General features: G+C 44.1%; 1 protein-coding gene across 1 annotated transcript in view; it reads left to right on the top strand.

Annotated features, from left to right (window-relative positions):
- Window positions 1-20,329, top strand: part of LOC144680746 (adhesion G protein-coupled receptor F5-like) — a 59,123-nt gene that overhangs the window by 25,562 nt on the left and 13,232 nt on the right. The window contains exons 4-6 of the mRNA XM_078542082.1: window positions 3,319-3,434; window positions 13,232-13,404; window positions 19,065-19,232. Coding sequence (XP_078398208.1) covers window positions 3,319-3,434; window positions 13,232-13,404; window positions 19,065-19,232 — 457 coding nt within the window. The remainder of the gene's footprint in view (window positions 1-3,318; window positions 3,435-13,231; window positions 13,405-19,064; window positions 19,233-20,329) is intronic.

The following is a 20,329-nucleotide window of genomic DNA, read 5'->3' on the forward strand; positions in this document are numbered from 1 at the left end:
ATTTTTAGGTGTAAGTGTCTCTTGCAGCCAGTAGTGAATTGTTGCCTGCACCCTTTTCATGCTGCTGTCTGGCTGCCTGTACCCATGCAGCTCCTTAGTAAAATTGCAGGACCAAAGTGTTTCTGTCGGTTACCCATATGGAGAAGGTGAAAACTGGTTTGTTCAAACACCTTAACTTGCATCATGCATTTCTGCACAGCCAATTGTATAATGTGACTGAGGCAGCCTGAGATGACATTGTTATAAAAATATTCTGGCATTGGTGACCTTCACAAACACTGCCAGTGTGGAATCTGTGCTGCTAGTGGCTAGTAACATGTTGTATAAGCCATTGATGGTCTTTTGTGTTGAATGCAGCCACTAGAACTAGGAGTCACTGTTTAAAAATAAGGGGGTCACTCATTTAAAACAGAGATGAGAATTTTTTTTCTTTCAGAGAATTGTGTGTCTTTGGAATTCTCTTCCTCAAAAGGCAGTGTCTTTGAACATTTTTAAGACATAGATAGATAGATTCTTGATTAACAAAGGGGTAAAAGGTTATCAGGAGTAGGCAGGAATATGGGGTTGAGGTTACATGCAGAACAGCCATGATCTTATTGAATGGCGGAGCAAGCTTGAGGGGCTGGGTGGCCTACTCCTGCTCCTAATTTGTATGTTTGCACATATGTTCATATGTACAAGCCCTACTGTGGGTTAGCGGGAGGGGGTGGGGGGTGGGGGTTGGTTGGGGGGCAGTAGTTGGTGCTGGGTTTGTATATTCTGGAGTGAGACTATCAGAGTGCTGTCATAGATGCCTCAACATCCTATGTTGTTCCTCCTCCTTCTCTTTCTCTAAGTAACATTGATAAGAGAAAAATCTCCAATGGCCTCCCCTTCAGCACAGTCAGATTTTCATATTTTCTGTTTTTCTTTTGATTCGACCTCTATATTGAATGGGGGATAGGCAACAATGGGAGCTCCAAAGGAGAAGACAGGAATCTAAACATTGATGTAGTTGTGATCAGGTTTCCAAACCACCCACTCTTTCTAAAAAAAAACTAGGAAAAGGTTTAGAAAATGCAAATTATAGATTTCTTTGTTAGTACAATATTTCTGCATCTACCTTGCTGCCTAGAAACATGAGGCTCTTGTTTTATTCTAGCATAATTAATTATGGACAAAAATGAAAGCAGGAAGTTTGACATCTCTGATGCTGTTTGAATGTAAATGTAATTCATGCACCTGTAGTTGGGCAGCTGTCGCCCCTTCCTGTCACTTCTGACAGAAATCGAAATATGATGCTCCCATAGATGGGAATATAATATTACACACCTCCACCTAATTTATTAATTGACCTAAAATTGACAAGAAATTTTGGAACAATTAGATCAAATACCTGTGATCAAATGCACAATGCATGATTATGGTCCCATGACATTCCAAGAAATGAAACATACTGGTATAGGTCTTTTGATTGTGAAGCCAATGATATCACATTCATTTTAATGTGTTACTGTCTAGTGATTATCAGACAATCTAGTGCATGTTGTCTGGCTCTCCAGTTTTTCCTTTCCAGTATAACAAACAATTCATACTTGGATTGAAACAGCTGGGGTAGTTTTTTTATCACTTCTCTTGGCATAAAAGATCATCCGGATGCAGTACATTAAGGAAAGTGGACAGGGAGGATTGCATATCTGAAATGGACACTTTAGATTTCCCTGCATTCATTTTAAATTAGACACATTTTGTTTTGGCCTACCACCCTGCCTGTCCAATCTCACTTTATCCACTGTGCCCAGGCAACCTTAAATACTCAGGTGCAATAAAAGAAAAATTTGCCACTTTTCATTTCCTGATCAGCAAGTTTTTCCCTCCGCTTGCAGGTAGCGGTCAAGACTTGTGGCTTTGGTGAATCTAACAGGAATTATACACAATAGCCTGCTCCTGAGCCTGCCTCCAGGGTGATTTGCATATTTAACTGTGCAGGGAATGGTGCCAGTGGGTGGTTATGTAGTTATCACAGTGCGGGTGACCCTTCTTCTTCTCAGGCAGTCCCTTGGGGTCGAGGATGATTTGTTTCCACACAAAAAATGAGTCCTAAGTGCGACCTACAGTCTCTGTCACAGGTGGGGCAGGCGGTTCTAGGAGGAACAGGTTGGTGAGGTGCCAGGGTTGTAAAGCACACCTTTCGCTGTCGACGCTTGGCTTCACATAGCCCTAGGCAATAAGACTCGAGTTGTCCAACTCCTTCCCAGATGCTTTCCCTCCACTTTGGGCGGTATTGGGCCAGGGATTCCCAGATTTCAGTGGGGATGTTGCACTTTTTCAAGGAAGCTTTGAGGGTGTCCTTGAAGCGTTTCCTTTGTCCTCCTGGGGCTCACTTGCTGTGTCAAAGCTCCTAGTAGAGCATTTATTTCAGGAGTCTTGTGTCAGGCATGTGCAAGATGTGGCCCGCCCAGCGGAGCTGATCAAATGTGGCCAAAGCTTCAATGCTGGGGATGTTGGCCTGAGTAAGAACACTGATGCTGGTGCACCTATCCTGCCAATGGATTTGCAGGATCTTGTGGAGGCAGCGTTCATGGTACTTCTCCAGAGTTTTGAGGTGCCTGTAGTACATAGTCCACGTCTCTGAGCCATATAGGAGGGCAGGAATCGCTACTGCTCTGTAGACCGTGAGCTTGGTGCTGGGTTTGAGGTCTTGATCTTCAAATACTCTCTTCCTCAGGTGGCCGAAGGCAATCTATCACAGCATCCATCACAGGCAGAATGGCTCACTGCCTTAGGGTGGCACAGGGTTGTTGGGCATCAGCCACAGTGCAGGTGGCCCATTGTCTCCATGGTCCCAAAGTGTAAAACTATCATCATTTTTTACAAGATCATCCTGCAATTGCTTAATTGAAAGCTGCACTTAATTTTTTTTAAAAATTCTGCCATTTGACCTGTGCTGGACGCCAGAAGCCTTAGCACTCAGCATTGCTGAGATAAAATTATGAAAATGGCACCAAAGGTCATATTCTTCTCATTTGTACATACGGGCAGATATATTGCACATCCCTGTCACTTCTGTCAGGGAATTCTGGAAGTGGCAAAGGAGCTGTTGAACTTACACTAAAGATCCACTGGCTCTTCGGTGGAAGGTTCAGTCTGGTGAGCCTCCAATTTTACATTTTGAACCTTATTGAAGAGAACACAGCATTTATTTTAACCCTAACTACTCCAAACTAAATAAGATAAAGGCTGAACTTCCCACTCATTCACAGCTTCATTAGGTTCTTAGTTTGAATTCCTTTACTGAAGGAAATGGCTGTAATAATTCCCTTTTCTTGTCTTTTTTAGCAATGGGAGTGTAATTGTACTCTATCAAGTAGCCTCTAGCAAGCCTGTAGCTAATGACGAAATCATCATCAGACTCCAAAGTCTTTCTACAAATTACAGAATTGAGACTATATCCGGTAAGTAGTCCTTTAAATAATAAAATAACTTTGCTCGAAAGCATTTGAAGTTATAAATGTACAGAAATGGAATACTTACGCCTAGATAAGTAGGGTATCTGTATTTGCATTGTTTGATGTTGAAGCACTTTAGGCAATTATGTAATTGTTTAAGTACATTCATTTACGGAGGATGCTGCATAGCCTGAGTCACTAATGCTAAGATATGCTCATCTCAGTGTTGAATATTTGAGAAATCAGGACTCCTATTCTCAAGAAATTCTGGGAACTCGATAATTGGGAAAGTTAGAACGAAATTAAACCAGACTTTCATAGCTTCTCCGGTTTTGTAGTTTTGAAAAATTTGGTACAAGCACTCTTGGATGATTTGGGCCCAATGCTGCTTCATACTCAATAACTGATATGCTTGCATACCTGGTTATACCTGTGTTTTACTTTGGTGACTGGAAAACCCAATGGCTAAAATATGCATATTTCCTTGACTAAAGGCAGCACAGGTCAAGCTGTTAATGCTCCAGCTTGGAATGTTGATCAGGGCTCATTTTCCTCTTGGGTTCCCTTTTTTGGTGTAAGTCAAACATGGTGTACTATATGTTTGCTGTGCCTGCTTAAAGTTCCTGGGCCAATTTGCTTGGCTTCGGTACCCTTCTGGCACAGGTCCATCCGGACCAGACTTTCTGTAAGAACTTTGGTTTGGGATCAAAGTAAGAGCATAGCTGCAAACTTGAGAGGCATACTGCTTCAATGTTGGCTATTGATGTTGTTTCTCATGTAACCTTAATGCCTTGACTACCAGATATAGCCGCCCAGGCAGGCATGAAAGTTTCTGTCAGGTTGATCACAAAAAAAAAGAACAGGAGTTGACCATACCCAACATGCCGTGAAGGTGATTGCCCTGGGCATCACTTGATGAGTGTGACATCAAGAAGCCCTGATAAATTGAAGTCAATGGGAACCAGGGAAAAGCTCTCTACTGGCTGGAGCCATACCTAGAACAAAGGAAGATGGTTGTAAATGTCAGAGGCCAATCAACTCAGTTTCAGGATATCACTGCAGGTGTTCCTTAGGTTATTGTATTAAGTCCAACCATCTTCAACTGCTTCATCACTGACCTCCCTCGTCCCCAACATAAGGCCAAAAGTGGGGATGCTTGCTGATAACTGCACAATGTTCAGTCAATGTCAAGTCAAAGACTGGAAATTCTGAAATAGGTAACTCACCTTCTGACTCTCCAAATACCACATGACACAAGTCAGAACTGTGATGGAATACTTTGCACTTGTCTGGATCAGTGCAGCTCCTGTAAGACCCTCTATCTGGTCTAAAGGTACTTTTTTCTTTACACTGGATATCACTGACACAACAACTTAGATGAAATTTTATCAAAGGTGATACACCTTTATTAAACCACTAAGCAATAGTACATACTCACGATAATATCAGTTGCCGAGCTTCCCTACAAGCTGGAGTCTATCTCGGTGGTCAATCCGATGATGAATCCCATGCACGCCCTCTGAGCGATTGACCAACTTGCCCTAACCCACTGCAGCCAAGATGGTTCTCTGGACTCTTTCTTTATATCTTCTTTCTTTGCTATGGCCCTGTACCATATAAGGTAAAGACTGCTTTTAGTCCATTTAATTGGTTTTTGATTACATCATCATACACTTCCTTGCTTTCTCCAGATGTTCCCTGGCTAGACTCCCTTTGAAGGTCACACTTGAAGTATCATAGCCTGCTTGACTCCGCTTTGTATCTCCAACACTGTTATCAATCTCCAGAGCTGGGAGAAGGCAGCACATTTATTTCCCCTTAGCAAAGTTAAGTCTGTTTATCTTTCCTGGTATAAGCCCTCCTACAGTTTAAGTCATTTTACAGAACTTGCTGATTCTATCAAGGCTTTCACTTGACTAAATTAACCATCATGCTTTATGTTTTGAGTCACAGTGCAGTTCAGTGCAGTTCTTTACATATCTTCAGTCCGGGTTATTCTCTTACCTCGATGTTCCATTTTACCATCATGAGACAGACTCCACAAACAGGGTTATACCATAACCAGTCTACATTAATTAATATAAAAGAAATAAAGAAACAGTTACATAGTTAAAAAGTGATTATAGATTAAAAAGATAAAAAATACATTGGCTTACACTCAAACAACACTCAAGAAACTCAACACCATCCAGGACAAAGCAGCCTACTTGATCACTGCCCCATCACTGAACATTTACTCCCTCCACTACCTACTCACAGTAGCAACAGTGTGTAGCACATATGAGGTGCACTGCAGCAGCTTGTCAAGCATCCTTCGATACCACCTTCCAAACACCTAGAAAGACAAGGGCAATGGACACATGGGAACACCATCACCTGCAAGTTCCCCTCCAAGTCAAACACATCCTGACTTGAAGTCAGTTCGCAGTTTGTTCATCATCAATTGATCAAAATCCTGGAACTCCCTTCCTAACAGGACCATATGTGTACCTACATCATGTGGGCTACAGCGGTTCAAGAAGGCAGCTCACCGCCCCACCTTCTCAAGGGCAGTTAGGGATGGGCATTAAGAGTTGCCTTTGCCAGTGATGCCCACATCGCAAGACCAAAAAAAAACTAGCAGGAAATGCTAGGGCATTGTTATGAGTGAACAGACCTGACGTAATAGTGACTGCCCCAATTTCCTCTTTTCTTTTGATTCTGTCCATGAGCTCAATTGGCACTTTTAGTTTTCCAGCATAACATACAACCCACCAATCTATAGTTACATCAGAATGTGTGAAATGGGATTGGGAGTTTCCATTGTGGTCTTCCTAGAATGTTGCCTAGAGCAAAACAGAACATGAACCTTAGTACCAGTTTGAATATAGGCTTTATGATTATGTACAAAATACTCAAACTATGGTATTATATGCTAGAGTTTGAAATATGGAAAGCTGAATCATTCAACTTGAATTGTCTCTTGACAGTGAAATGCAGAATACAGCTTGTGATCCCCGACAAGAATCATATTGCAGCTTTTTAAAAGACGGCTACAAAAGAACCTTTTCTCTAATTTGACTATACAAATTGCCAAAATGCTGTTCATCCTAGCCAAAAAGAAAAGTCTTGATTTTAACTTAGAGCTTCAAGCTCTGATTATTCTTAGAGATTTCATCACATGACCTCCTGCCTCCATCAAGGTGCAGTTTTGTACTACATGTGGGGGAGCCATACAAATGTCACCTACAGAGTGGCCTAACTAGTGCTTCTTAAAGGGATCATCACAAAAGTTGTGTTGACAGTAAGGGCATTAATGCTTATTGTGGCTCCACAAAAATCGACCACTCCCAAATTCCTGACCCTTTGGGGCCTATAATGGAATGAGATTTTTCCTGCAGCAGCTTATCTCCTTAGAAGAGTTGCTGGATTTCCCACCCTGACCAATAAGAAGATAAGAAATGGGAGGAGGAGTAGGCTATTTGGCCCCTTGAGCCCGATCTGCCATTCAATATGATCATGACTGATCTCATTGTGGCCTCAACTCCACTTTCCTGCCTGCAGCCCATCCCCTTCCCCCCGACATAACCCTTACCTCCCTTGTAGATCAAACACCTGTCTAACTCAGCCTTGAGTATATTCGCTAACTCAGCCCTCACTGCCCACTGCCCTCTGAGAGAAGGAATTCCTCTTCATCTCCATCTTAAATGGAAGATTCCTTATTTTTAAACTTAGGCCCCAAGTTCTAAATTCCCCCACAAAGGAAAACACCCTCTCAGCATCTACCCTGTCAAGCACCCTCTGAATCTTACATTTCAATAAGCTCACCTCTCATTCTTCTAAACTCCAGTAAGTATAAGCACAACCTGCTCAACCTTTCCTCATAAAACAACCCCTTCATCCCAGGAATCAGTCTAGTGAACCTTCTCTGAACTGGTTCCAATGCAAGTAGATCCCTTGTATGATCCTTGTAGAGACCCACAATCCAACAGCACCAATGTAACTTTTAAGATATATATCAACCAAGATTTTCTATTACTTCACATTTAATTTATGTTGCTTTTTTGGGTTTGAGCAAATTTATTAACTAATAAACCCAAGAAAATAATAATAAAAATGTGATGTCTCACACACACACAGGTATCAGAATTAAGGGAAGTTAGAGACCAATAAAAAAAAACTAAAAGAATATGAGTATTGCTGAAAAAAGACATATCAAAGCTTTTTGTCTTGCATTCATCAGGACATTTCGCAAGAATACCAATATAAGGGAAAACAGCAATTTATACTATATGAAAACAGATTGATAATTGGTGGCAAGTGGGCTCTGATTGGTAGAGGCATTGCCAAAGAGAATGCACCAATTGATGGTGACTGACAGCTAACTGCCAAACATTGTTTGAAATTTAAACCAGGCAGCTAGAGGCTGATTGGTCAAGGCATTGCCCTGAGGAATGACTCAGCAAATGACTGTCACCTATTTTATTTACCTGAAACAGGTGCAAGTTGTGTACTACCTAGCTTCACCTGTTGCTCAAATTTTTGAGATACCTTGCCTTTCCAGGGTAATCAGAGGTAGACTGGGCAGTTTTCAGGGCTGAAAGTGACTGCCTTAGGCCCGTTCATGAGTTTACGTGATATACAGCGCAAAATGATCTGGGCAGGGTAGCCATTATCCCACAGGATGCCTTTGATGTGCCCTATTTCAGAACTAGTAGCAATTTGCCCAACCATTGGGCCAATTCATGTTTTGCAGAACCAGTCATGGATAGGATAGGTATTTCCTGAGTTTGAACTCCTCTACTCCCAATGATCCCACCACAAACCAGTGTCCACTGAAGATGCTGAATCCTTGAAAGCATGCCTAGCTGATCTAGCGCACGCATATTGCGAGATTCCGAATGACCTTTCTGACTTTCACATGCAAGGCAAATGTCTTACAGCATTGCGAGGCTTTAAGACCAACCAAGCCATACACATCAGTAAACCTCACAAAGGGACGGGAATAGTCATCCTTAACAAGTGTGACTATATCAACAAAATGCACATCATTTTTAATGGCAGGTCCAAATTTGTATCCATTGGACCTGCCGCACAACATGACCAAATAGCCTTGCTTGAAAGTATGCTAAAAAACATTTGCAGGACTTGTGTAAGAGTGATGAACTACCACGTGATATATATGACAGTGTTCGTCCTCATGGCTCGCTGCATCCATGTATGTGTGGGCTGCCCAAGGCACACAAAAATGATATCCCTTTGCACCCTATCTTATCTATGACTGATTCTGCACAGCACAAATTGGCCAAATGCTTGGGCAAATTGTTACAACCAGTTTTGAGCAAATTTTCCACAAACACTCCAGACCCACAGCAATGTGGATTTCTCTTAAATGCCCTCTGAAATGGTCTAGCAAGCCATTCAGTTGTACCAAACCGCTACAAAGTCTATAAGGAATGAAACCGGATGGACCACTTGGCATCCACTTAGGAATCGGAAACGACAACAGCAAACTCAGCCCTGTCGAACCCGCAAAGCCCTTCATACTAACATCTGGGGGCTAGTGCCAAAACTGGGAGAGTTGTCTCAAGCCTAGTCAAGCAACGGCCTGACATAGTCATACTCACTGAATCATACCTTGCAGATCATGTCCAAGATACCACAATCACCATCCCTGGGTAGGTCCTGTCCCCCAGCAGGACAAACCCAGCAGAGGTGGTGACACAGTGGGGAAGGAGTTGCTTTTGGAGTCCTTAACATCGACTCCGGACCCCATGAGGTTTTATGGCAACATGTCAAACATGGGCAAGGAAACCTCCTGCTGATTACCACGTACTGTTCACCTGAGCTGATGAATCAGTGCTCCTCCATATTGAATGCCACTGGGAAGAAGCATTGAGGGTGGCAAGGCGCACAATGTACTCTGGGTGGGGGCCTTCAATGTCCATCACCAAGAATGGCTCAGTAGCACTACTACAGACTGAGCTCACTGAGTCCTAGAGGACATAGTTGCTAGACTGGGTCTGGGGCAGGTCATGAGGGAACCCACAAAGGGGAAAAACATGCTTTACATCATCCTGCTGCTGATGCATCTGTCCATGTCAGTATCGGTAGGAGTGACGAAGTCCTGTCTTCACATTGAGGATACCATCCATTGTGTTATGTTGCACTACCACCATGCTAACTGGGATAGATTTCAAATAGATTTAGCAATTCATGATTGGGAATCCATGAGGCGCTGTGGGACATTAGCAGCAGCAGAATTGTACTCAAGCACAATCTGTAACCTCATGGACTGGCATATCCCCCACTCTACCATTACCTTGAAGCCAGGAGATCAACCCTGACTCAATGAAGAGTGCAAGAGGGCATCCCAGGAGCAGCACCAGGCATACCTAATAATGAGGTGTCAACCTGGTGAAGCTGCAACACTGGACTACTTGTGTGACAAACATCGTAAGCAGCAAGTGATAGACAGAGCTAAGCGATTTCACAGCCAACAGATCAGATCTAAGCTCTGGAGTCCTGCTGCCTCCAGTCATGAATGGTGGTGGACACTTAAACAACTCACTGGAGGAGGTGGCTCCACAAATATCCCCATCTTCAATGATGGGGGAGCCCAGCACATCAGTGCAAAAGATAAGGCTGAAGCATTTGCCACAATCTTCAGCCAGAAGTGCCAAGTGGATGATCTAACTCGGCCTTCTCCGGAGGTCCCCAGCATCACAGATACCAGTCTTCAGCCAATTCGATTCACTCCACATAATATCAAGAAACGGCTGAAGACACTGGATACTGCAAAGGTTATGGGCCCTGACAATATTCCGGCAATAGTACTGAAGACTTCTGCTCCAGAACTTTCTGCGCTCCCAGCCCTGTACTGTTCCAGTACAGCTACAATACTGGCATCTACCCTGCAATGTGGAAAATTGCCCTGGTGTGTCCTGTTGACAAAAAGCAAGACAAATCCAACATGGCCAATTACCGCTCCATCAATCAACTCTCGATCATAAGTAAAATGATGGAAGAGGTCATCAACAGCGCTATCAAATGGCAATTGCTTAGAAATAGCCTGCTCACTGACGCTCAGTTTGGGTTCTGCCAGGATCTCTCAACTCCTGACCTCACTACAGCTTTAGTTCAAACATGGACAATAGAACTGAACTTCAGGTGAGGTGAGCGTGACTGCCCTTGACATCAAGGCAACATTTAATCGAGTGTAGCATCAAGTAGCCCTAACCATCGCCCCTTGATATTCAATGGCATTACCATCACTGAATTCCCCACTGTCAACATCCTGGGGGTTACCATTGACTGAACTGTAATAGCCATATAAATACTGTGGCTACAAGAGCAGGTCACAGGCTAGGAACCCTGAGGCAAGTAACTAATCTCCTGTCTCCCCAAAGCTTGTCCACCATCTACAAGGCAGAAGTCAGGAGTGTGATGGAAAACTCTCCACTTACCTGGATGAGTGCAGCTCCAACAATACTCAAAAAGCTCAACACCATCCAAGACAAAGCAGCCCACTTGATTGGCATCACATCCACAAACATTCACTCCCTCCACCACCGACGCACAGTAGCAACAGTGTGTACCATCTACAAGATGCACTGCAGGAATTCACCAAGGCTCCTTAGGCAGTACATGCCAAAACCATGACCACTACCATCTAGAAGGATAAGGGGAGCAGACGCGTGGGAACACCACCACCTAGAAGATTCCCCCCCCACCCCACCCCCAAGCAACACACCATCCTGCCTTGGAAATATATTGCCGTTCTTTTACTGTTGCTGGGTCAAAATCCTGGAACTCCCTCCCTAACAGCACTGTGGGTGTACCTACACCACATGGACTGCAGCAGTTCAAGAAGGCAGCTCATCACCACCTTCTCAAGAACAAGTAGGGATGGGCAATAAATGCTGGCTTAGCCAGCGCAGCCCACATCCCATGAATGAATGAAAAAAAAACGGTGAAGATTCCTTCATATTTGTGAATGCCATACGGGACCTGTATATCAATAACACTGCTGTGTCCATGTGCTGATTTGTCATCGCTAACCTATTCATCGATGTTCCACTTAAGGATGCCATAGATATTTGTGCTGCAGCATTATATCATAGTGATCTAGACACCTACCATTGCGTGAATCAGTAGTCATTAAACTTATGAACTCAGCAACTCGTGCAGTTGAGTTCAGCTTTAATGACACCATCAATGCCTAAATAGATGGTGTTGCCATAGGATCCCCTCTAGGTCCAGCTCTTGCAAACATCTTTGTTGGGGTCCGTGAGAAACATGTCTTTGATGGAATGATATCTAACCTCCTACCCCTGGAATATTTCCGATATGTGGATGATACATTTGCTATATTTAAATCCACAGCTGCATGAAATCATTTCCTTTCATGTCTTAATGGGCTCCATCTGGTGCTCAAATTCACCTTTAAAATGGGGCAGTCAAATAAACTCCCCTTCCTTGATATACTAGTTGAGAAATCTTCCAGGGAATTTTCGACCACAGTCTACTGCAAGCCTACCTTCACTGGTCAATATACATGTTGGGATTCTTATAGTTCCACATACTGTAAGATTAATCTTATCGGCAATTTTGTAAATAGGGTCCAAATCATTTGCTCACCATGCAAGCTTGATGCTGAAGTAGGGCACATCAAAGGCATCCTGCAGGGTAATGGGTACCCTGATCAAATCATTTCACACTGTATATCATGCAAACTCATGAATGGGCCTATGGCCATCATTTTCATCCCTGAAAAGTGCCCAGTCTACCTCAGATTACCCTGGAAGGGCAAGGTATCTCAAAAATTTGAGCAACAGGTGAAGCTAACTGTTTCACACTGCTACTTTGCAGTAGCAACACAAGTGGTATTCACCACTAACAGGGTGTTGCCGTCAAGCCAGTTCTGCCTATCACATAAATGGGTAATGTGGTGTATGAATTTCAGTGCCAGTGTGATGCTAGGAATGGAGGCCATACGTCCCAAAGATTGGCAGATCATATCAAACAGCATGTCCCAGCTGCTGTTCGTTCGCAATGAGCAAAGTACAGATGTACCCAACCAGCCCGTGCTTGCAAAACTCAAAACACAGTGTCCAATATTAGATGTGATTCTGCAATTGGACAACATTTGCTAAATAATCTTCAGTGTGTTAAGAGTTATGCTGACAACCAATTTAAGATTGTCAGTAGGGCTCGCATAGTGGCGTATTTGCGTGTACTGGAAGCTACACATATTAATACACAGGGCCCTCCTCTTTGCAGACAGAAAGAACATGTACACACTATGCACCTGTTTTAGTCTTTGTAGTGGCTGGCATCTTGCCCTGAAATACTTCATCCATTGTGTATTTCAAAGGAGTTGTTGGGTGGGTCTGTCTGTGGCAGCCATTCTTTCAATATCCAGCACTTTACATTTTAATATATCTTCCTTAGAGGGTGATGAGTCTTGATGGATCTCTGATTTGTTTGATTTTCACCTTCACCTGGGAAGGTGGCCTTGCATTTTTAAGTATTATCTGCTGTCTCATTTCAAATTGCAAAATTTCCAGTCAGTTGAAAGTTGAAAAATCATTTTTTCAAAAATAAAGGGGCATAGCCTTGTGACACCAATTCCAAATGAACCAATTGATGTTTGTATAACACTCAACAATAGAAATAACTGGCAGTTGTTAATTGTTTTCATTACACTACTAAACATTGTAGCATATCAATAATCAAGTGCGCAGAGAACAAATGAGCATGAAACTAAGAATTAAATTCTGTAGCTTTTGGAAAGTTGTATGAATCTTGCTTTCTTTATACAGATTACGAAATACCATGTAATGATGAAACATATGGCACAACAAATTATAATTCTATCGCAGAAATCCCCTGTAAAAATCAGACAGGGGTCATGAAGAGGAGATGTGGAAAGAATGGAAACTATGAAGAGGAATTGGATTTCTGTATATCAGACGAAATCGACAATATTCTTCAGGTATAAATTGTAAGAGCAGAAACTGCAGCAAGTGCTGTTCTCGTAAAATGTGCTCGCACCAAATTCTTCATTGTTTTATTTTAACACAGCTGTTAGCTAGTTTAAACCAAATTAGTGAAGGGTCACAATTTATACATGTTTGTGGACCAAATGATGGAGTTCACATACACACTGAAGTTAAAGTGCCTAATAAGCACATCAAAGCACTGGAGAAGTACCACCAATGGTACCATCACAAGATCTTCCACATTCAGTGGCACAAAAGACAGTCCTGCAGGAACATCCTCTCCCAAGCGAACCTGTCAAAAAATGTTGATTGTTTGCCTAACATTAGACTCCCAAAGCAACTGCCCCACTTGCAACTTAATTGTGTTCGGTGACACCCAGCAGAATGGTGGAAATACCTTAGGGAGGTCCTCCAAGCATCCCTGAACATGTCAAACATCTCCATTGACTCATGGTAGTCCCAAGCTTGTGACTGATCAAAATGGAGAATGTTCATTCAGGAAGGCACCAAGCACATCAAGAGACTTCGTCAAGAACACGCAGAGACAAAATCGAGGGATCGGAGAGAGTGTACAAACCTCCCAACATTTCATTTGCCCAACCCTCCAAGCACCACCTGCCCACATGCAGCACAGTCTGCAGATTGAACATTAGGCTTATCAGCCACCTCAGAACCCATCGATCCGGAATAGAAGCAAGTCATCCTCAATCCTGAGGGACTGTCTAAGAACAAGAAGATTTAGCATCCAAGCATGGCTAGGAACGGGTAGTATTCATGCTAGCGAACTGTTAGAAAATTACCATTGTCAAAACATAAAAGCCAACCATATTCCTACGACCTTCCAGAACTGCACAATTGCCATTCCAGTAAAATCCTCTGGGTTACCACTGATCTGAAGATTAACAGAATCAGCTGTATTAATATTGTGACTATCTGATCAGGGCAATGGATGGGTACTTTGTAATGTCGGGTTCGTCTCCTGAGCCCTCAAATCCTCACAAAACGCCTGCAAGGCACAAGTCTGGAATTTGATGAAGAAGCTCAAGACCAGCAAGCACAAAAACACATGCTTGCATACTTGCCACTAACTTCAGTATCTAACCCCCTCCACCACTGAGGCACTGTGGCTGCAATATCTACTATCTTCAAGGTGGTCCACAGCGCTTCCTTGCCCTGTAACCTGTACTATCAAGGGGAACAAGAATACCATCTTGCAGTCACTACCCTAACTTGAACCAGGGTTCCCATCACTCCCCTTTGGGTGGGAGTCTACAGGTATAAGCGACTGATCTCCCGAATGCTGCTGCTGGCAACTCGGGAGAAATGGTCCTTGTATGTGTGACTTACTCATATGCAGTACTCCAGCTCGTCATGGCTGGTAACCACACCACACTGTCTGAGTCCTGGTGGTCCTCTCATTATTTGGAAACACAGCTTCATTGCCAGTTGTGAGGCTGGTTGCATCAGGGCCAATGAAAATAGCTTAGAAACTCTGAATCCTGAGAGAGCAACTGGGGGACAGAGAGAAAAACACAAATGGTGGGGGTAGAGCAACCCATGCTGGGGGAGGGAGAGAGAGAGAGAGAAAAACACAAACTGGAGAAGGGAGACAGCAACACAAACTAAGAAGTGAGGAGAGAGAAGGAGGCGAAGATCACAAAAAAGGGAAAGAAAAACACAAATTGGAGGATGAGAGAGACACACAGACACAAATGGGGGTGGAGAGAGAGAGAAGGGGCACATCCCTGGGCGGGGTGCAGGGGTTGGTGGTGGGGGTACAGAGAGAAACGCAAAGGGTAGAATTTTCCGTGCCCGCTGGCGTTGGGCAATCAGGCAGGCCTGAGCGAACAATACGGCGGGAAGGCTAAAAATTGGTTTCACACCGTTGTGAAACACACTTGTAATCATCCACTTCACCCATCAGTGGCAGGCAGCATTTCCCGCTGCCGCATATCAGGAACTTCATTGTAATACATCTGCATATCATTATTACCCCAGCTCACCGGAATCATCCCCCCTCACTGGTTCATTTGTGCATGTCGGCATGATTGTCCGTTCATGTGTTTCACAACTGAACATAAGCAACATGCAATCTGGCAAGCTGCACTAGGCTTGGAACTTTGAGGTTTGTTTGCCTACCTGGTTCTGGGCAGCACTCGCAGTCATCGTGCCAGGCTTTGGAGGCAGCACCACATCACTTTTAGGGGGGCTCATGGTTAGGTCTCTACCTACCAGACCAGCTGTAAGACGGTGTTGACTTCTCAATAGCTGCAGGGCTAGGGCTTGCTTGGGGAAGGGGGAGAAGAGACCTCAGGCAAGGGAAGAGACTGCAGGGCAAGGGGCTGTACTGGGGAAGGCAGGTATCCGGGGTTGTGTGTGGCGGCATATGTTGATCTGTGCAAGTGGCCTCAAGATGGTGAGGGTTGAGGAGGCAGGCACCAGAGCAGATGAGGCCAGATGGAGATGTTAAGGTGTGTTTGAGAGAGAGAGAGTGGTGATGCCTCTTGACCTGGCAGTGAGTGAGATGCCTGTGAATGTGAGATAGGCTTGTGAGTTTGTGAGTTTAGAGTGATGAGATGGTTGCCTTACCCTGGTGGCACGGGTGAGATCATTCATCCTCTTTCTGCATTGGATGGCCAACCTCGCCTGTGTAGTGTTGGCACTGACCACCATTGTCACCGGTGACGTGACAGCATGGCAGGTGAATCGGAGGCCGCCTGGCATCAAAACAGCATGTTTCCCAGGAACGCATAATTAATGAGGCAGGATTGGGACAATACAGCGTGAAAAGCCACCATTGCGGCAAGCAGATAAAATGTCCTTTTTCCCGCCCGCTACCGCACTTAGTGCAAATCTGGGACGATTCCACCCAAAGTAGGTGGAGGCAGGGAAAGATAAAATAGGGGAGGGTGGCAGAGACAAAGACAAGCTGAGTGGGATAGAGAGAAAGTAAAACTCTGGAGAGGGAAAGAGAACAACACAAAATGAGGAGAGAGGGAGAGAGAGAGAAACACAAACTGAGAAACACTGCAGAGTGCCATGGAATTCGCAGGTTGTTCTTGGGTCCTTTGACGAATTGGCTGCATTTCTTTAGGCAGAAGGTTGTTATTAATTTTGATAGTTCCAGGTGAAGACTGGTTATGAGTGGAGTCCAGCAGGGATTGGCATTATGACCATTTCTCTTTACAATCCATTTTAATAATCTGGATAAAGGCTTAGGGGAACTTGTCACCAGTTAGCAAGCGAGACAAAAAATTGTGTAAAAACCTGTAAATATTGGGATCTTAGATGTTAAAACTTATCAACCACAATCAGATCCAGATGCAATGGTGAACTGGGTTTGTGTTTAGCAGGTGACACTGAATGTCAAAAAAATGCAACGTTATGCATGTAAGCAGGGCTAATATCATGCAGATGTGTATCATGTGACCTAGGTGTTAGAAGCACATGCATTGCTACAAATTCACAAGTGATGCAACTAGAAAGCTAGAATAATCTAATGAAAAACTAAAAGTCAGTATACTGTCCTTATATAAGATATTGGTCAGGCCTTATCTAGAATATTGGCCCTGAACATCTGACCTCTGTATGGGTCGTAGCCTGGAGGTAACCCCCAAGATGTGCTATGGGGCCCCTCAGGTGTCCCAACACACTGACTACATGAGAATTGCCCAGGAAGTTTGGGCTTCCTATGGGAAATTCCCCTGTGTCTGAAATCCTCCAAAAAAGTCTCCAACTTTGAGCTAGAGTCGGAGCCTTCAGATGGTTCCGACTTACTCATCTTGCCAGAATAGTTATCCAGGAAACGTTAGTTTGAACTCCTGGGTGACTATAACTACTGACCCCCACAACTCCACACTGGCCCCCCGCCGACTCCCCCTTGACCCCCCCCCGTCCCCCCGACTACTCCCCGACCCCCGGACTCACCTCTGACCCGACTCGCCCCGACCCAACTACCTCCCTCACCCCTCAACTACCCTCCCAAACTGACTACTCCAACCCCCTGATGCCCCCTGACACCCAACCCCTGACCAACTATATGCCCTAACCACTCACCAGCCACCCTAACCACTCATCCAGCTACCTGCCATTCTACCCCTCACCCATTTACCTGCCACCTTACCCACTCACCCAGCCACCTGCCATCCTACCCCTCACCCACTTACCTGGCATCCTACCCCCACCCACCCACATTTTTTATTCATTCATGGGATGCAGGTGTCGCTAGCTAGGCCAGCAGTTGTTGCCCATCAATAATTGCCCTTGAGAAGGTGGTGGTGAGCAGCCTTCTTGAACCGCCGCAGTCCATGTGGTGTAGGTACACCCACACTGCTGTTAGGGAGGGAGTTCCAGGATTTTGACCCAGCAACAGTAAAGGAATGGTGATATATTTCCAAGTCAGGATGGTGAATGGCTTGGAGGGGAACTTCCAGGTGGTGGTGTTCCAGTGTGTCTGCTGCCCTTGATTTTCTAAATGGTACCGGTAATGGGTTTGGAAGGTGCTGTCTAGGGAGGCTTAGTGAGTTCCTGTCATGCATCTCGTAGGTGGTACGCACTGCTGCCGCTGTGCATCAGTGGTGGAGGGAGTGAATATTTTTGGATGTATTGCCAATCAAGTGGGCTGCTTTGTCCTGGACGGTATCAAGTTCCTTGAGTGTTGTGGGAGCTGCACTCATCCAGGCAAGTGGAGAGTATTCCATCACACTCCTGACGTGTGCCTTGTCAGTGGTGGACAGGCTTTGGGGAGTCCGGAGGTGAGTTACTCGCCACAGGATTCTTAGCCTTGTAGCCACAGTATTTATATGGCTAGTCCAGTTCATTTTCTGGTCAATGGTAACCCCTAGGATGTTGGTAGTGGGGGATTCAGTGATGGTAATTCCAATGAATGTCAAGGGGCAATGGTTAGATTCTCTCTTGTTGGAGATGGTCATTGCCTGGCACTTGTGTGGCACAAATGTTACTTGCCATTTGTCAGCCCAAGCCTGGATGTTGTCCAGGTCTTGCTGAATTTGGACATGGATTGCTTCAGTATCTGAGGAGTCGTGAATGGTGCTGAACATTGTGCAATCATCAGCGAACACCTCCACATCTGACCTTATGATGGAAGGAAGGTCATTGATGAAGCAACAGAAGGTGGTTGAGCCGAGGACACTACCCTGAGGAACTCCTGCAATGATGCCCTGGAACTCAGATGATTGGCCTCCAACAACCATTTTCCTTTGTGCTAGGTATGATTCCAACCAGAGGAGAGTTTTCCCCCAATTCTCATTGACTCCAGTTTTGCTAAGGCTCTTTGCTGCCACACTCGGTCAAATGCTGCCTTAATGTCAAGGGCAGTCACTCTCACCTCACCTCGGGAGTTCAGCTCTTTTATCTGCGTTTCCAAAAACTTATTTTGATTGCATTTGAGGACCAGAAAGGGATTTCCCAGGTTTTTCTTGCTGAAATTGGCAGAGAGTTTTTTGAAAACAATTTTTTTTTGCCTTTCCCAGAGGACTATGTGACTGTTGGTGAGGTCGGCATGGAGGGTGCACTGGCATCATGATGGTCAGTTATACCATGACTGCATGGACTATGCACAATTAACCCTTTTGTCTTTCCCAGTCCATCAATTCCATATGTTTCTGTAATCATTTCTAATTTCATTTTTCAGGTGGTAAACTCCACTGATTTAGAAAATACTTTTTCCAGTCTTCTTCAACAATTATCCAATGTCACAGATGTGGTCAACGTAACCACCCCAGGCAATGTCCAAGCTGTGGTTGATATTCTGACACCAATTTCAACAGTAAACACCACTGCTAATGAAACAGATGTAGAGGTAAGAACTAGCACCTGCGAGAAACAGGCTGGAACTGACTATAATGCTTTTCTGCACCATGTCTCTTTTACGTGAAAGTGAAGTTTAGCAAGGTGAAAGCTGGATGTGTTGCTTATAAAATCACTCTATGTCTTACCTGAAGATTAACTATAAGGCTTGAAAATTGCCTGAGTTGCTGAAAAGAAGTCTTGGCTTCCGAATGTCCAAACTTGGTTCATTCTAATACATAGGATCCAGTTCATTAGGAAAAAATTCAATCTCAACAACATTGAATCAGATGTAAGTCGGAAACAATTTTCCAAAAACCTCTCATGACTGATTCACTGGTTGTGCTTCATTCCGCTGCACTGTATAGAACCAGGGAAAAGACTTTGGCTCTGGACACAATGGTCCAGCAATTAGATGGCCCTGAAGGGTGGGAGGGATTGGGGGGTGCATGGGGGTGGGTTGCTATCTGGATGTAGCGTGTGCTGTCAGGAAAGATTGAACTGACTAGGGTTTTTTTTAGATAAAAGAGAAGGCTGAGGGTTTATCTGATTAAGGCATTTAAAGTTACGCTCGGAATTTAACACTGATGGGATTTTACAGTCCCGCCATAGTCAATGGACTTTTGAACAGCTTGCCGCATTTTATGGCCTCACCCCCACCACTATGGGGCCATAAAATTTTACCCTATGAAAGGGCTTGATAGTGTAAGTGTTGAGATGATGTTTCCACTTTTTGGGTAGACCACAATTAGGGCAATAAATAAAAGAGGATCACTAATAAATATGATAGGAAATTCAGGAGAAACTACTTTACACAGAGAGTTGTTAGAATGTGGAATTTGCTTTCACCAATTATTTCATTAGGTCTTCATCTATTGCCAAGGTGATTACTTCAGTCTTTATGTTTGGTTGGGATAGTTGTCTCAGCTCTCAACACCTTTCTATCCTAAATGATTTGAACCACGATTTTGATCATTAGGGTTCAGTTGTGAGGAATCAAATTAACAAATAGCTCATTGAAGCTCCATTTCCAGCTAGAATATAAAGAACCATAACTGGTAAAGGTTCCTGAGGGTTGCTGTGCCCCATAAAATTACAGTGTAATTTCAT

This window comes from Cetorhinus maximus, chromosome 5, assembly GCF_964194155.1.
Source record: "Cetorhinus maximus chromosome 5, sCetMax3.hap1.1, whole genome shotgun sequence".
Classification (NCBI taxonomy): domain Eukaryota; kingdom Metazoa; phylum Chordata; class Chondrichthyes; order Lamniformes; family Cetorhinidae; genus Cetorhinus; species Cetorhinus maximus.